Source organism: Ctenopharyngodon idella, chromosome 13, assembly GCF_019924925.1.
Source record: "Ctenopharyngodon idella isolate HZGC_01 chromosome 13, HZGC01, whole genome shotgun sequence".
In the NCBI taxonomy this organism is placed as follows: Eukaryota; Metazoa; Chordata; class Actinopteri; order Cypriniformes; family Xenocyprididae; genus Ctenopharyngodon; species Ctenopharyngodon idella.
In genome coordinates, this window is record NC_067232.1 from 1090001 (window position 1) to 1102845 (window position 12845).

General features: G+C 38.4%; 1 protein-coding gene across 10 annotated transcripts in view; it reads left to right on the top strand.

The window, feature by feature from the left end:
- LOC127524737 (CUGBP Elav-like family member 4) overlaps positions 1–12252 on the top strand; it is a 137811-nt gene extending 125559 nt beyond the window's left edge. For 5 of the 10 annotated variants that reach the window (XM_051916561.1, XM_051916562.1, XM_051916558.1 and 2 more), the window contains 5 exons: positions 292–354; positions 509–589; positions 3358–3501; positions 6445–6641; positions 8608–12252. In XM_051916561.1, coding sequence (XP_051772521.1) covers positions 292–354; positions 509–589; positions 3358–3501; positions 6445–6572 — 416 coding nt within the window. In that variant the 3' untranslated portion in view covers positions 6573–6641; positions 8608–12252. The remainder of the gene's footprint in view (positions 1–291; positions 355–508; positions 590–3357; positions 3502–6444; positions 6642–8607) is intronic. The other 5 variants (XM_051916563.1, XM_051916560.1, XM_051916557.1 and 2 more) reach the window with 2 other exon arrangements.
- The last annotated feature ends 593 nt before the right edge of the window (positions 12253–12845 follow it).

The window sequence follows — 12845 nt, forward strand, 5'->3', positions numbered from 1 at the left end:
CTGAATTGCCTTTATTACTGTGAAAGCTCTCAGCTGATTGATGTGCTGTGTAGAGCTGTAGATCTATATTGTTCTCTGTACACTCTCCGGCTGTCTTTCCAACTCTCGGGCAGCGGGGAAGCTTGGCAGGGTCCCGCGCGAGCGCCATGGTTTAATTGTTTGGGGGTGAACGGTGAGGGGGAGGGAAGTGAGGTAAGCTCATTCCAGGCGCACAGCTCTGCCCGAACACACTCAAACGCACTCAGTGACCCCGGCTGTGTCTGTAACGCTCTTGTCTCTCTCTCTCCGCAGCTCAGAGTCCCACTGCAGCAGACCCCCTGCAGCAGGCCTATGCTGGAGTCCAACAATATGCAGGTCTGTCACTCAAAAGGAGGCTGTTTGTGATTTTCTTGCTTCCGAGTTAATAAAAAGTGCATGCACTGTGTTTACGTGTGCTGGAATAAGAGGTGTGAAGTGTGTGTGTGTGTTATCTGACGCATTGGTGTGTGTGTGTGTGTGTGTGTCTCAGCAGCCTTCCCCGCTGCATATGGACAGATCAGCCAGGCCTTTCCCCAGCCGCCTCCCATCATCCCTCAGCAACAAAGAGAAGGTGAGTCTGTCGCAGCCAGATATGTCACCTGTAAGAGTGAAGGATTCTGCGTGGTCACTCTCTGTGACATTTTTTGTAATTGTCTTTTCATAGATGTTCTATTAAAGTGGGATATTTTATAAATTGATTGTTATGTGTCGCTTATGCTACCATTCAAAAGTTTGGGGTCAGTAAGATTCCGCAAGGATGCATTCAATTAATCAAAAGTGACAGTGAAGACATTTATAATGTCACAAAAGATTTCTATTTCAAATAAATGCTGTTCTTTTGAACTTTCTGTTCATAAAAAGCCTTGTTTCCACCGAAATAACCCGGAACAATTTGTCCCAGGAACATTTTTCCCCAGACCTGTTGCTGTCTGCGTGTCCATCGTGGTAGCACCGCAACAGACTTTTAAAAATGGTGGTTAAAATAAAATGCTGCGTGAAGTCATCCAATCAAAATGCTGCATTAACTCAACCAATCAGCATGTTCAGCACCCAAGTCCCACCCCCATAAGTTCCTAAATTTTGAAAAAGTACTACCTAGCGAGCAGGGACTTTCCGAGGGGGAAATTTTAACTTAATTTAGACCCTGGTTCCTGCGGTCGAAACACACCAAAGTCCCTAGTTCCTGGGGAAAGTTCCTGCGGTGGAAATGCGGCTAAAGAATCCTGAAAAAATTTATCATGGTTTCCAGAAAAATATTAAGCAGCACAGCTGTTTTCAACATTGATAATAATAAGAAATGTTTCTTAAGCTGCAAATCAGCATATTAGAATGATTTCTTAGGGATCATTTGACACTGGTAAGAATATTCCAAAAAAATTTTTAACAATATCAATGTATCTCATTTCTGGTGTGCTGTTGATTAGCACAGATAATCATTTTGATTCGTCTCTTACTTGGTGTAAGCAAATAGGAAACTGCTGACAGTAAATAGACTTATAATGGAAGACTAGCAGAAAATCTCTGTCTCTGCTGATTGACAGGTTGTCACAGATCAACAGGCATTAAGTTTAGGAAATAACCTAGAATAATCTTTTAAGTTATTTGGTGTTCTTGGCTGACTTTATAAAACATTAAACTCAAGGTCTCCCTCCAGTGGCTGCTATAGTAAATTATACAGAAACGTCTTCAACAAGCCGGTCATCATTTTTTTTATTTTATTTTTTTCCCCTGGTGAACAGTGGAAGATTTAGGCATGGGTGGTAACTGACGCGCCCATGCCTAAATGGGATTTAAGCTAGAACTGTCTGCCACTGCTGCTGAAAGTTACTGTACTATTACTTTGCAGAAAGAAAGTTCTATGCAGTTCCCATGGTCTGCTATGCATTATAGAATGTTGTAATGTTTGTTAATGTTAATAAAGTTATTAGACAGTGATATACACAGGTCCTTTTTAGACTATGGACAAAACCAGTTTAAGTTGATTCAGTATACAAAAACACCCTAGAACGCATTACACAGCATTTCTAAAGCCTGAGAAATTATGCATATAAAAGTAAAATAGTAAAAATACCATTTCTTAATTACACATTTGTTCCAGTGTTAAATAATAGTCAGATGACATTGATAAAACTCAATAGCTGACCATTTAAATTGTATAATGACATATGTGACCCTGGACCACAAAACCAGTCATAAGTCGCACAGGTATATTTGTAGCAATAGCCAACAATACATTGTATGGGTCAAAATTATTGATTTTTCTTTTATGCCAAAAATCATGAGGATATTAAGTAAAGATCATGTTCCATGAAGATATTTTGTACATTTCCTACCGTAAATATATCAAAAATGTATTTTTGTAAGTAATATACATTGCTAAGGACTTCATTTGGACAACTTTAAAGGCGATTTTCTCAATATTTAGATTTTTTTTGCACCCTCAGATTCCAGATTTTCAAATAGTTGTATCTCTGCCAAATATTCTCCTATCCTAACAAACCATACATCAATGAAAGCTTATTTATTCAGCTTTCAGATGTGTAAATCTCAATTTAAAAAAAATGATTTAATTTTGTGGTCCAGGGTCACATATTGCAGACTTGTATACAAAATAAATTCATCAATTCATTCATGTTTTATTAGCATTGCAAGTTATTTTAATTGCAGATCCCTGCACAAACAACCAGGATATGCTACAGTCATTCCCATCGGATGGTGGTCTGTGGTCTATGGTGGTCTTTGATCAAATTGGGCCTTATATTTGTCACAAGAAAATAAAAACTTTATGATGAAGTAAGTGCAGTGATTTCAAGAAAATGTTCTTCTTACAGCAGAGAAAATCACCGTGATCCGTGAACTATATTTTTTTTGTCAAATCAAAGAGTTTTCTTTATCCTGAGGAGAATTTGAAGAAGCCCAAGTCTCCAATAATCTTTTGGAAACAAATTTTAGCTACACTTAGCTGCACTTTTTGGTCAGTTTGAAGGAAGAGCTAATCTAAAGCACCTTTTCAAGAGTGCCTGAAAAACCTGGAATTGTCGCACCGAGCATTTGTTTGTACACGGTTATTTCATCTATATAACTTAAGGAGAGAATTGCTACTTTCAAATGCCAGGGCAACTGCTCAATAAAGAGAAACTCTTGCTATAGTTTCTTCTTCGGCAAGCCAAGTCTAATTTTGCCATTTGTGTCTTTGTTTTGCCTTCTCTCTCTTTATTCCCCTTATTTCCACCTATTCTTTCTGTGCTGCCTGCCCTCTTTCTCTCCTGTCTAACCGCCTCTCTAATCTTCTGTATCCCACAATCCTTCTTGTCTTTCTCTTTCTTTCTCTGTCTCCAGGGCCAGAGGGCTGTAACCTGTTTATTTATCACCTCCCTCAGGAGTTTGGGGACGGCGAGCTGATGCAGATGTTCCTGCCTTTCGGTAATGTCATCTCCTCCAAAGTGTTTGTGGATCGGGCGACAAACCAAAGTAAATGCTTTGGTGGGTAAAAATGATAAGACACCTGTGAAGATTATTCTCATTCCTACTCACACTATTAACATTTTTACCTCATTTCTCTACCACAGCGAAGCTTTCAAATAAAGCCGTGTGCACACTGTGTGCTTTTTGCTACTATTTCGCCATCTGAGATGCATTTTAGGAATTGTAGGGCTAAACTGAGTTTTAGATCGCTTAATATAACATGTTGACCAAAGGGTGATATATTACCTTTACGATGATTATTAGCTTCCAACAAAGTTCTTATGAGCTTGTCTGCGCAATATATACCAAATATCTTATTTAGTGTTCCTTTCAGTCATACTATCCAATTGGGGTTTGTGCAGTTTTGAGTTTTAGCTCTGTGTTATTACATGTTTTGTGTGAAAACTGCAATGTAAACTGATGACACAAGCAAAGTAGTAGCTAATATGTATATTTTACACCTCAAATGTCACTGAAGACACAATATTTAATCTGACAAGCAACAATCGTAGAGGACAGAGGGGTTAAAATCACACGGTGTGCACCTGGCTTAAGACAGAAAAAAAAGAATGAATGGAAAATTAAAAGGAAAAAAAGAAGACGTAGTGTAGCATCTTTATGTCTTTAATCAGCACGGGACATGAGGCTGTAGGGGGAAACTGCAGAAGCGTGTTCGTGTGTCCCGCTTGTGACTAATGTGAACCTCTATATTTTAATTAGCGCTATCTGCAGCTTCACTGGCTCCTTGACTTATCAGAGGCATCCCATGCATGAACAAACACAACGCTATTCGATTTCAACTTAATATAAACGCAGTTAGCGGGAGGTGTTTCAGAGACTCAGACGTGATGATTTGAAACGCTGAGCCAGCTAAAATCACCACAATACCTCAAGACAGAGCAACCGAGAGTGAGAAAATAGATGAGAAAATGAGAGGAAATAATTTGCGTTGAAATGTTCATGTGTTAACTGGCAGAGTTTTGCTGTCATTGCCAAGACCTCCAGAACAGATTGAAGCTGATTTACACTACTTTATTTACCAGAAAAGGAAAATATGATAAATAATACATAATAATAAATAATGCATTTTGTCATAATTCAAGCTACCTTTTTAAGTAGCTAGTCTGCAAATTAACAACTAACAAATAGCAACATGAAATTTGCTAAATGGGACAATAATTAATAAAGACCCCATAAAATCAACTCTTTTTGTGGTTTTTAGCTTATGTTTGTTAGCTTCAACACTATCAATATGCTAGCACACTTTGAAAAAAATTATAACGATTCATCTTTCACTACACAGAATTTGATTTGTCTCGCACAAACTTTCTGCTTAAAAAGGGAATACGTCAACACGGAGTAAATCCCTACTCAGCAAGCAGTTTTATTTCGTTTTATATATAACTTATTAAAAACAGCTTATGACTTGTTGCTTGTGTAGTAGAAATAGTTTTCATTCAAACTTTTTTATGTGACATTATGCTATCTGAATATTAGCAGGCTAAAGTGATGTAATCAGTATTACAGTATATCAGTGGACCATTCTCCCAAAAGAGTAAAATAATTATATTATGTTATATATATATATATATCACAAAATAATATTAAAATGAATTACAAAATATAATAGTTATAATAATTATAATAAATTATATATTAAAAATTAATAATTATTCATTAGCAACAGATGTCTTCAAAGCCAAGAGACATTTTGAAGAAAAAAAAAACTTGTAACTGGAAAAACTATGCTATTTTGCTCAAATCTAAGCTACTTTCATGCTACTAAAAACAGAGTTAAGTTAATAGTTAGTTGCTATTTGTACTTGGCTACTTCTGTGCATGGTTGTTAATGCAGTGGAAATCCAGTTATTCAAATGTTCATGTTTTATGAGACATTAAGCTGTCTGAACACTTGCAGGCCAATTATTTGCAATTTTCTGTATTTTGCATGTTATTAACTCTTTCCCTGCCATTGACGGAAACTACACAATGCTTCCCCGCCATTGACAGAATTTTCCAGCAATCTGTGTTTCCACTGTTATGTGGTAGGGGACACTATTACACATCTTCTGATAGAGTACAAAATCTCCTGATCAAAACACAGGCGAAGAAGAAGCAGAAACAAGCGATAGAAGCATGGCTTATACACTAATGCGATCATCAAACATTCAACAGCATATAAATGAAAACAGCCAAACGTTACCGAATGAAATGTCAAACCCACAAAGGTTTGGGAGTGTTGATGGACTTGATCTACTCAATCTATGTTTTGATCATCGTTCTGAATCCGATCCGGACGTAGCTTCTGACAAAAACATGATTTTCTCAGCTTTTTCTTCAAAATGTTACTTTTACTAAAAAAAGAATGCATGAAGCTGGGATTTATTTTAAAGCAGAGGCTCTGTTCTTTCTTTTTATATATTATATGTTCAGATATTCATACAACAAAATACTATGTGGGCCATGAATATTTTGTGAAAATAATCAAAAATGCTGGTGCTGACTGGCAACTTTTTTAAAAAAAAAAACAAAATGCTGGCAGGGAGAGAGTTAAAAAGGACTTCTGGCTAACTTCTCGCTAATTCAAGGAGCGACTGGATATTGTGTTAGGTTTTGCATGTTCTCTGTGCTTCTGATTATTGTGTATCAAATGTATGATGTTGTATTGTATTGATTGACTTAATTGTGCATATATGTTGAATGTTAAACATGTATCTGGTTAAATATGATGACTTAAGTAAACTTGTTTGATACCCTTCCCTCTCTTCATTTCACGCTCACCTCATTCTTTATCACAAAATCATTTCTGCCATCACTGTGACCCATTTCTCACACCCCCTCCGACTCCACCTTCCCTCAAACCTATCTAATGTCCATCTGTCCATTGCATTACCTTCTTATCCATCTGGTGCTAACCTGTCGTCTTCTCTCTGTCTCCATCTTTCTCCCTTCATTCTCCAGGCTTCGTGAGCTTTGATAACCCGGGCAGCGCTCAGGCCGCCATCCAGTCCATGAACGGCTTTCAGATCGGCATGAAGAGACTCAAAGTGCAGCTGAAGAGGCCAAAGGACGCCAACCGCCCATATTAGCCCCGTCCCTCCCCCCAGCCACCCCTGACCCTGGGGGTGAAGGCCGCCGCAGCGCACAGGGAACGACAGGTCAGCCAAATCACCTTGGAGCCAAAAGACACAAAGATACACACACTATGCAAGTGAACGAATTGGTTCAGTCAAATTTGTGAACCGATTCATCGATAAGAATGATTCATTCACTGTCCTTACTCTGCACAATTCAGAAAATAATAGTCTTTTTTTTCTGTAGTTTCACTCTGAAATGTCACATTACAGGAGTAAAACGGCTTGTGAATGCGGTTTCATGTTGACTTTAAGCCTGCAGTATAACAGCATATGATATTAAAAAGGACTGTGGCAGAGGGGGAAAGATTAGTCATCTCCATGTAGCTTATATCATCTCACATCTCCTCATCTAAATGAAGATGGAAAATCAATGCTGTGTCATTAATTTACCCTGCTGATGCCTTTTACTGGGCCAAGTTATTACCTACTTACAAAGCTAGTGAGCCATCTCCGCCTCTTTAGACGACACAGTAAGGCTCCTGCACATCTCAGCACTGACCTGATACATTAAAACTCTTCCAGCCAGCCAAAATCATTTTGCTAATCAGTGTTTTTGTCTTGTTTATCAGTAAAAATACCTACACATATGCTACACATTTTTCAGTTTGGTACTGAAGGGACCAGTTCATCAATACAAATTGCAGGGGCTTTCGCACCAGAGAAACCTTTTCATAGTTCCTAGAACTATTGGCTGAAGTACCCGAATTTTGCCGTGTTCGCACCGCAGGAACTAGTAACGATTTTAGCAGTGTTGCCAAGCCCACGGTTTTCCCACAGAATTGGGCTACTTTAACACTGTTGCCGCGGGTTGAAGCGACCCCAAATAACATGATATTTAGCCCCTGGAATGTGAATTTTACCAGGGGAACCCCGCCAAAAATGCAAATTTTACCCCCCAGATTGCGATTTTTACCGGGGAACCCCCCTGAAACACGATTGGGTTTTGTTGTGAAAACCCAGCAACCCTGGATTTTAGTTCTAGGAACTCCTTTTGGGGGAATAAATTAGCTTCTACTTCAGAGTAGGGTCTAAACCAGCATTATAGGAACTATCAGTGACGTAAGTGTTCGTTGATTGGTCAAACGCATGTGTTAAAAAGTTAAAAAGCCGTGTAAAAATATTTACTTCATGAACATGGAAAGCGGCGATAACGGCATTTACCTGTTGTCTGCAGGACTGTGTTCTTTTCTCTGCCTCAATGATATGTATTACTGAAAGTTGTCATAGGAGATTTTGTCTCTTAGGCCCAATTTTTGCTCTTTCAGTCGCGTAAATTATATGTTTACATTCCATCTCCACTATCACGAAACCCACGACACACAACAAACGGTTCCGATCACGGCGTCCTCCATCCACCAGTTTTTAGCGTTTGTAAATGCCGCGCTTAAAGACGCCGCTGTCGGACGCTTCAGAGTTCCTATTCCCAGTGCAAATGCAACCTGGAACATGGCCCAGGGGCCAAATTATTTAATAATTACTTATAATAATGGCATTAATATTAACAAATAAAACATCAATAATTACTTTAAATAATTACTAACATTATTTACAACTGACAAAAAAGTGTTTCGTCAACTTAAGTACGCCAGCAACGGATGGACTCAAAGCTAATCGACACAGACTAGAAGACACAAGAAATGGTCTTCAAAGCCACGATGAAACAAAAGTAGCAGCAGATGTTTTCTTCCATACTGTGAGGTACATCCGAGTGTAACAGCTTACCAAAAAATAAAACATGTAAGGCGGGGACTTGGTTCTATCCATCAGTTGTTGATTGGATTGTGAGATGTGGGTGTGTGTGATGTGTCCTGCGTACATCACCAGAGAGAAGACTGATGTTTATACTGGAAAGTCCAGTTATGATCATTTGATTCAACTTTATGGGGTCAAAAGCATGCACTGATTAATTGAATTTAGAATAGATGGGGTGAATTTTCATTTCATGCTGATTTTAAATGCTTCTGTACTTTTTGTGTTTGCTTCCTAGGTTTTGTAGAGCTGGAACACATGTTGATAACATGCCAAATGTATTTGAAAACACAACAAGATCAAGATCATTGGGGCTGGGGACACAGTACAGCTGAAGCAGAACATGAGGAAGATGTAGCCGCGTGATATACCACCACCACCACCACCACCACCAGGCTCAATGGACCTTTTTGGACTTCAGTGTTTAACTCAGGGGAGCCGCGGTGTAACTGGACCATACCGTACTCCCTTCTCTGAACCCCCAAGCCCTTATTTTGCAGGACCACAGGACATATTACTGAAGACCAACACAAAAATATATATATATATATTTAAAAAAAGAAAAACAATGTAAGCCCTCAGAAGGCTCTGAATCTACGAATAAGTAGTATGGGGGGAAAAACACTTTTTAAAACTAAGATAGACTTTTAGATGGAAATCATGTAATATTGAACACGTCTTTGGGAAAACTTTTTAAAGAACTGTTTTAGAAACCAACAAAACGGATTAAAAAAAGAACAAAAAAACTTGAAAGACAGAACTTTTTGGAAGGATGTGACAATTCAGGACACAAACTTGCTTCGACTCGGGATGGCCAACTTTTTTTCTTGGAGTGCCTGTCCGTTTCCAGGGGCAATGGCTGCCACAAATCGCAGCCTCCGTCCGCTGGGAGACTTACCTGTCATTCCTTAGTTGTGTAGGGACCAAATGACCAAACCTTTTTATCAGAAATGAAAAAAAGAAAAAAAAAAAAAGAGGGAAAAAAAAAAAAAAAAAAAAGACTCATACCTGTAACATAATCGGACCACTGCATCTCTTGCTGTGCCAATCGGTTAGAGTGGTATTTAAAAAAGATATATGTATAAAAAGAACATATATGACTATATGCATACATATAGATTGCTGATATGCTTTTGAATACTGGCAGAACTATTTCCGATGGTCCGTCGAGGCCGTTCACTTCGCTAGTTTACAATTACTGCTCAAAATGAAGAATATTTATTTTTATTTCTCTTCTAGTTTTTCTCTGTGGCGAGAGAAAGGGTGCATGGGAAGGGTTGTTCCATAATGCAGCCTTACCTTTTCTATCTTATGTCCTGACCTTGTAGTTAAGAGACCATCTTAAAGAGGTTTGAGATAAACAATCCTGTTTATATATAACGTACATACGATATGTATATGTATAGCAGACGACGTTCAAGCAATATGTATTCATATTTATGCACCTGTACAGCATATATATGGATACATACGATATTAATCCCAAAACCCATATATGTATTTATATGCATATATTTTATATGTGTGTATATATAGAAACTGGCTATTCAATATGTAGAGCTGTAATTTTTTTGTAGATTTAAGCTGGAGTTTGAAACCTCTGCTCTGCTTTGGACTTTTACCACTGGGAAGAATCTCAAATCGGCAGCTGCAATCTGCAGGCATTCCTCTCGATCCGATATAACGTTCCGTATCCGCCAACACACACACACACACACAGATTCCGTTTGTGTATATATGTGTATATGCTACTTACAAATGCAAAAAGGCCTCCTCTCGTTTGAGAGTTTAAAAAGAATCAGGATCATTACGAAATAGTACAGAATACGGACATATCTGCCTCCCGCCTCTGCAAACATTCGCGAACAAACGACGTTATTCACTCGAACCGAGCGCTGGCTTTATCGGTTTTTTTAACCTCGCCGCGTTCGCGCATGCACCGTCGAATCGTCAGCCGTGCGTCCGTGCACCTGGCAGCACTGTGCTATGACACCGCTAGCAGCCATTCATTATTATGATGATGAAGATGATGATGATGATGTCAAAACAACGGAAAACACTCTACTTCTTAATAAAAAATAAAAGGAAGAAAAATAAACAAAAAAAGACAACTACTATAACTACAGCTAACAGCGAAGCCTTCAAATATTTGTTGACATGACAAACCTGTGCTGTGCAGCTTGACACCGCCATTTTACAGATACACCCACTCGACGTTCTGCTTACGGTTACAATGAAGTGGGCATTATGTACGTTTTGCACAAGTATCGTCAGAATCCGCATCATATTGCGTGTTTACATGCGCTGCTTCGGAGTTCTGATTGATTGGCGGGAACTTTTTCCACTAGTTTGGGTTGAGGATGGAACGCGAGATTTTGAATGAAGGACTTTCATTTTGGTTACGCTTTGCAACTGCTCTATTATACAAGATGGCACTATTGTAAATATATGATAATTTCAGAGCTGGTTAATTTGCTTTACCGAAGAGTAAAGCGTCTGTACAGTGTGGGGGGAGGGGAAAAGCAGTAGTCAGTTCACCTCATTTGGAAGGGGAATTCAGTTCTGAATCGACGCGGTTTCAGACGGGTTCCGAGAATGTTGCATTTTGCCTTCTAGATCTTTCCGACACATGATCATTCAGGTATTCCAGGTTCGTTTGCAAGGATATGCATTCAGTCTGTTGGATTTCAGTGTCACCTGTCTTTCTCTCCCTTTCTGTCTCACGCTCGTCAGCTCCCTCCGTGTTAATCGTTTCAGCTGCAACTGTTTACATAGCAATCTGGAAATGTAGAGTTGACAAAACCAACAAGACAGAACAGAAATTTTATTATAAATATATATAAGTATATACATGAACTACTGAATATACTGTAAATGTTTTTTTCTCTTTTTTGCTCTGTTCCTCTGTATATAGGTTTGCATATTTTATAATCTTTTACTTCTATCTAGAAGGACTGGATGACTTGAAAAAAAAAAAAAAATGAAACTGGATTAAAGCAGGTTAAACTCTAGTCCTTAGAGATGCATTATGGTTGTATGGTATTTAATCAAGGAAAGTAAAAAGAGCCAATCAGATTTAATCAAAACATTTTAACAGAACTGCTGCCAACATGCATATTTATTTGCCTATTTATGTACTCATATTTGTTCATTTATTTATCGTTTCATTTTAAAATACTAATATATGTATTTTTATCTTTTCAATGTTTGTATTTTTTTATGTTTGTAACGACACCGAATATCATTTTTGTCATTTAAACGATGCTTTTTTTAAAAATATATTTTTACATGTTTTTTGTAGTGTGAGACACAATGGAACAATGCAACTGGCAGAATCAGGGTAATTCTTTATGGAGAATGTAGAACTCATGAAGGACTGGTGTCAAAAGTTTTTGCTGCACCTGTTAGAACTGTCTGCTGTTTTCTTCTGTTCTGCGATTCCATGCGTCTGTCAGAACTCCGATTTGCTTCGCCGCTTTTTCGAACACACTGGAAAAAAGGAAGAAAAACTGCACTAATCCATCAGACTCTCAGCAACTCTTGTTTTATAGCCTTTCTTCATTAGCACTAACTGTCTTCAACTCATCAGAAACAGTCTGAACTTACAGAAACAATGCAGTAAAATGGGGTTAAAAAAAAAAAAAAAAAAAAAGACATTTTGAGCACAGTTGAGCGTGCTGGGTGGTATCTGTGGATTTTTGCCAAGCCTATCACAATGAGATTGAGCTGTATTAGCAGTCGGAGTGCTGCCACAGCTCCTGCCCTGTTCTCAACTCCACTTTTCTCTGGTCCCTAGACTCTCTTTTGTAATTTTACTGAATGACGCGTTTCCGCTTAAGCCCAGTAATAAAGCACAGTGTAGAATAAAGCAGCATTATGCTTGTCCCATTTCCTTCTGTATGTCTATACAAGCCTTTTTATGAGTTGTTTTTATCTCTTTCACTCTTTTTATGGATTTGTGGCACAACTGATGTACTCTGAAACCACTTCAAAGGCGGAGGGTTTACACACACACACACACACACACACACTTTCTGAAACTTTCTTTACAACTCTTCAGATCAAATTAGACCAATAGTCCTGGAGCGATGTTTGGCTGAATCCCATTGCATATACCGGTGCTCCCTGATCTAGGTTTAGGTATCAAAGCATATATGCTGTGTATACTGGAAAAGCAGGGGAATAGGAAAGTGAGGGGACACGTTAAATAAAATGAGCTACACCCCCTTTGGAAAAGAAATATGAATTTTTTAACATATGCAGAAAGTTTGATGACTCATGAGTTTGTGACTAGAAATGCATCTTAGTGACTAGTCACTCTCACGGAAATTTCTCATTTCATCAGATGATAGTGGGATTACAGATTGTTCTTGAGAATCTCTTTAAACATTTACGTTGCCAAGTCAGATCCTTGAAAAGCCTGTAGACTTTTATGGAGCTGCTGCCCAACCATCTGTGACTGAATAAACAACACCA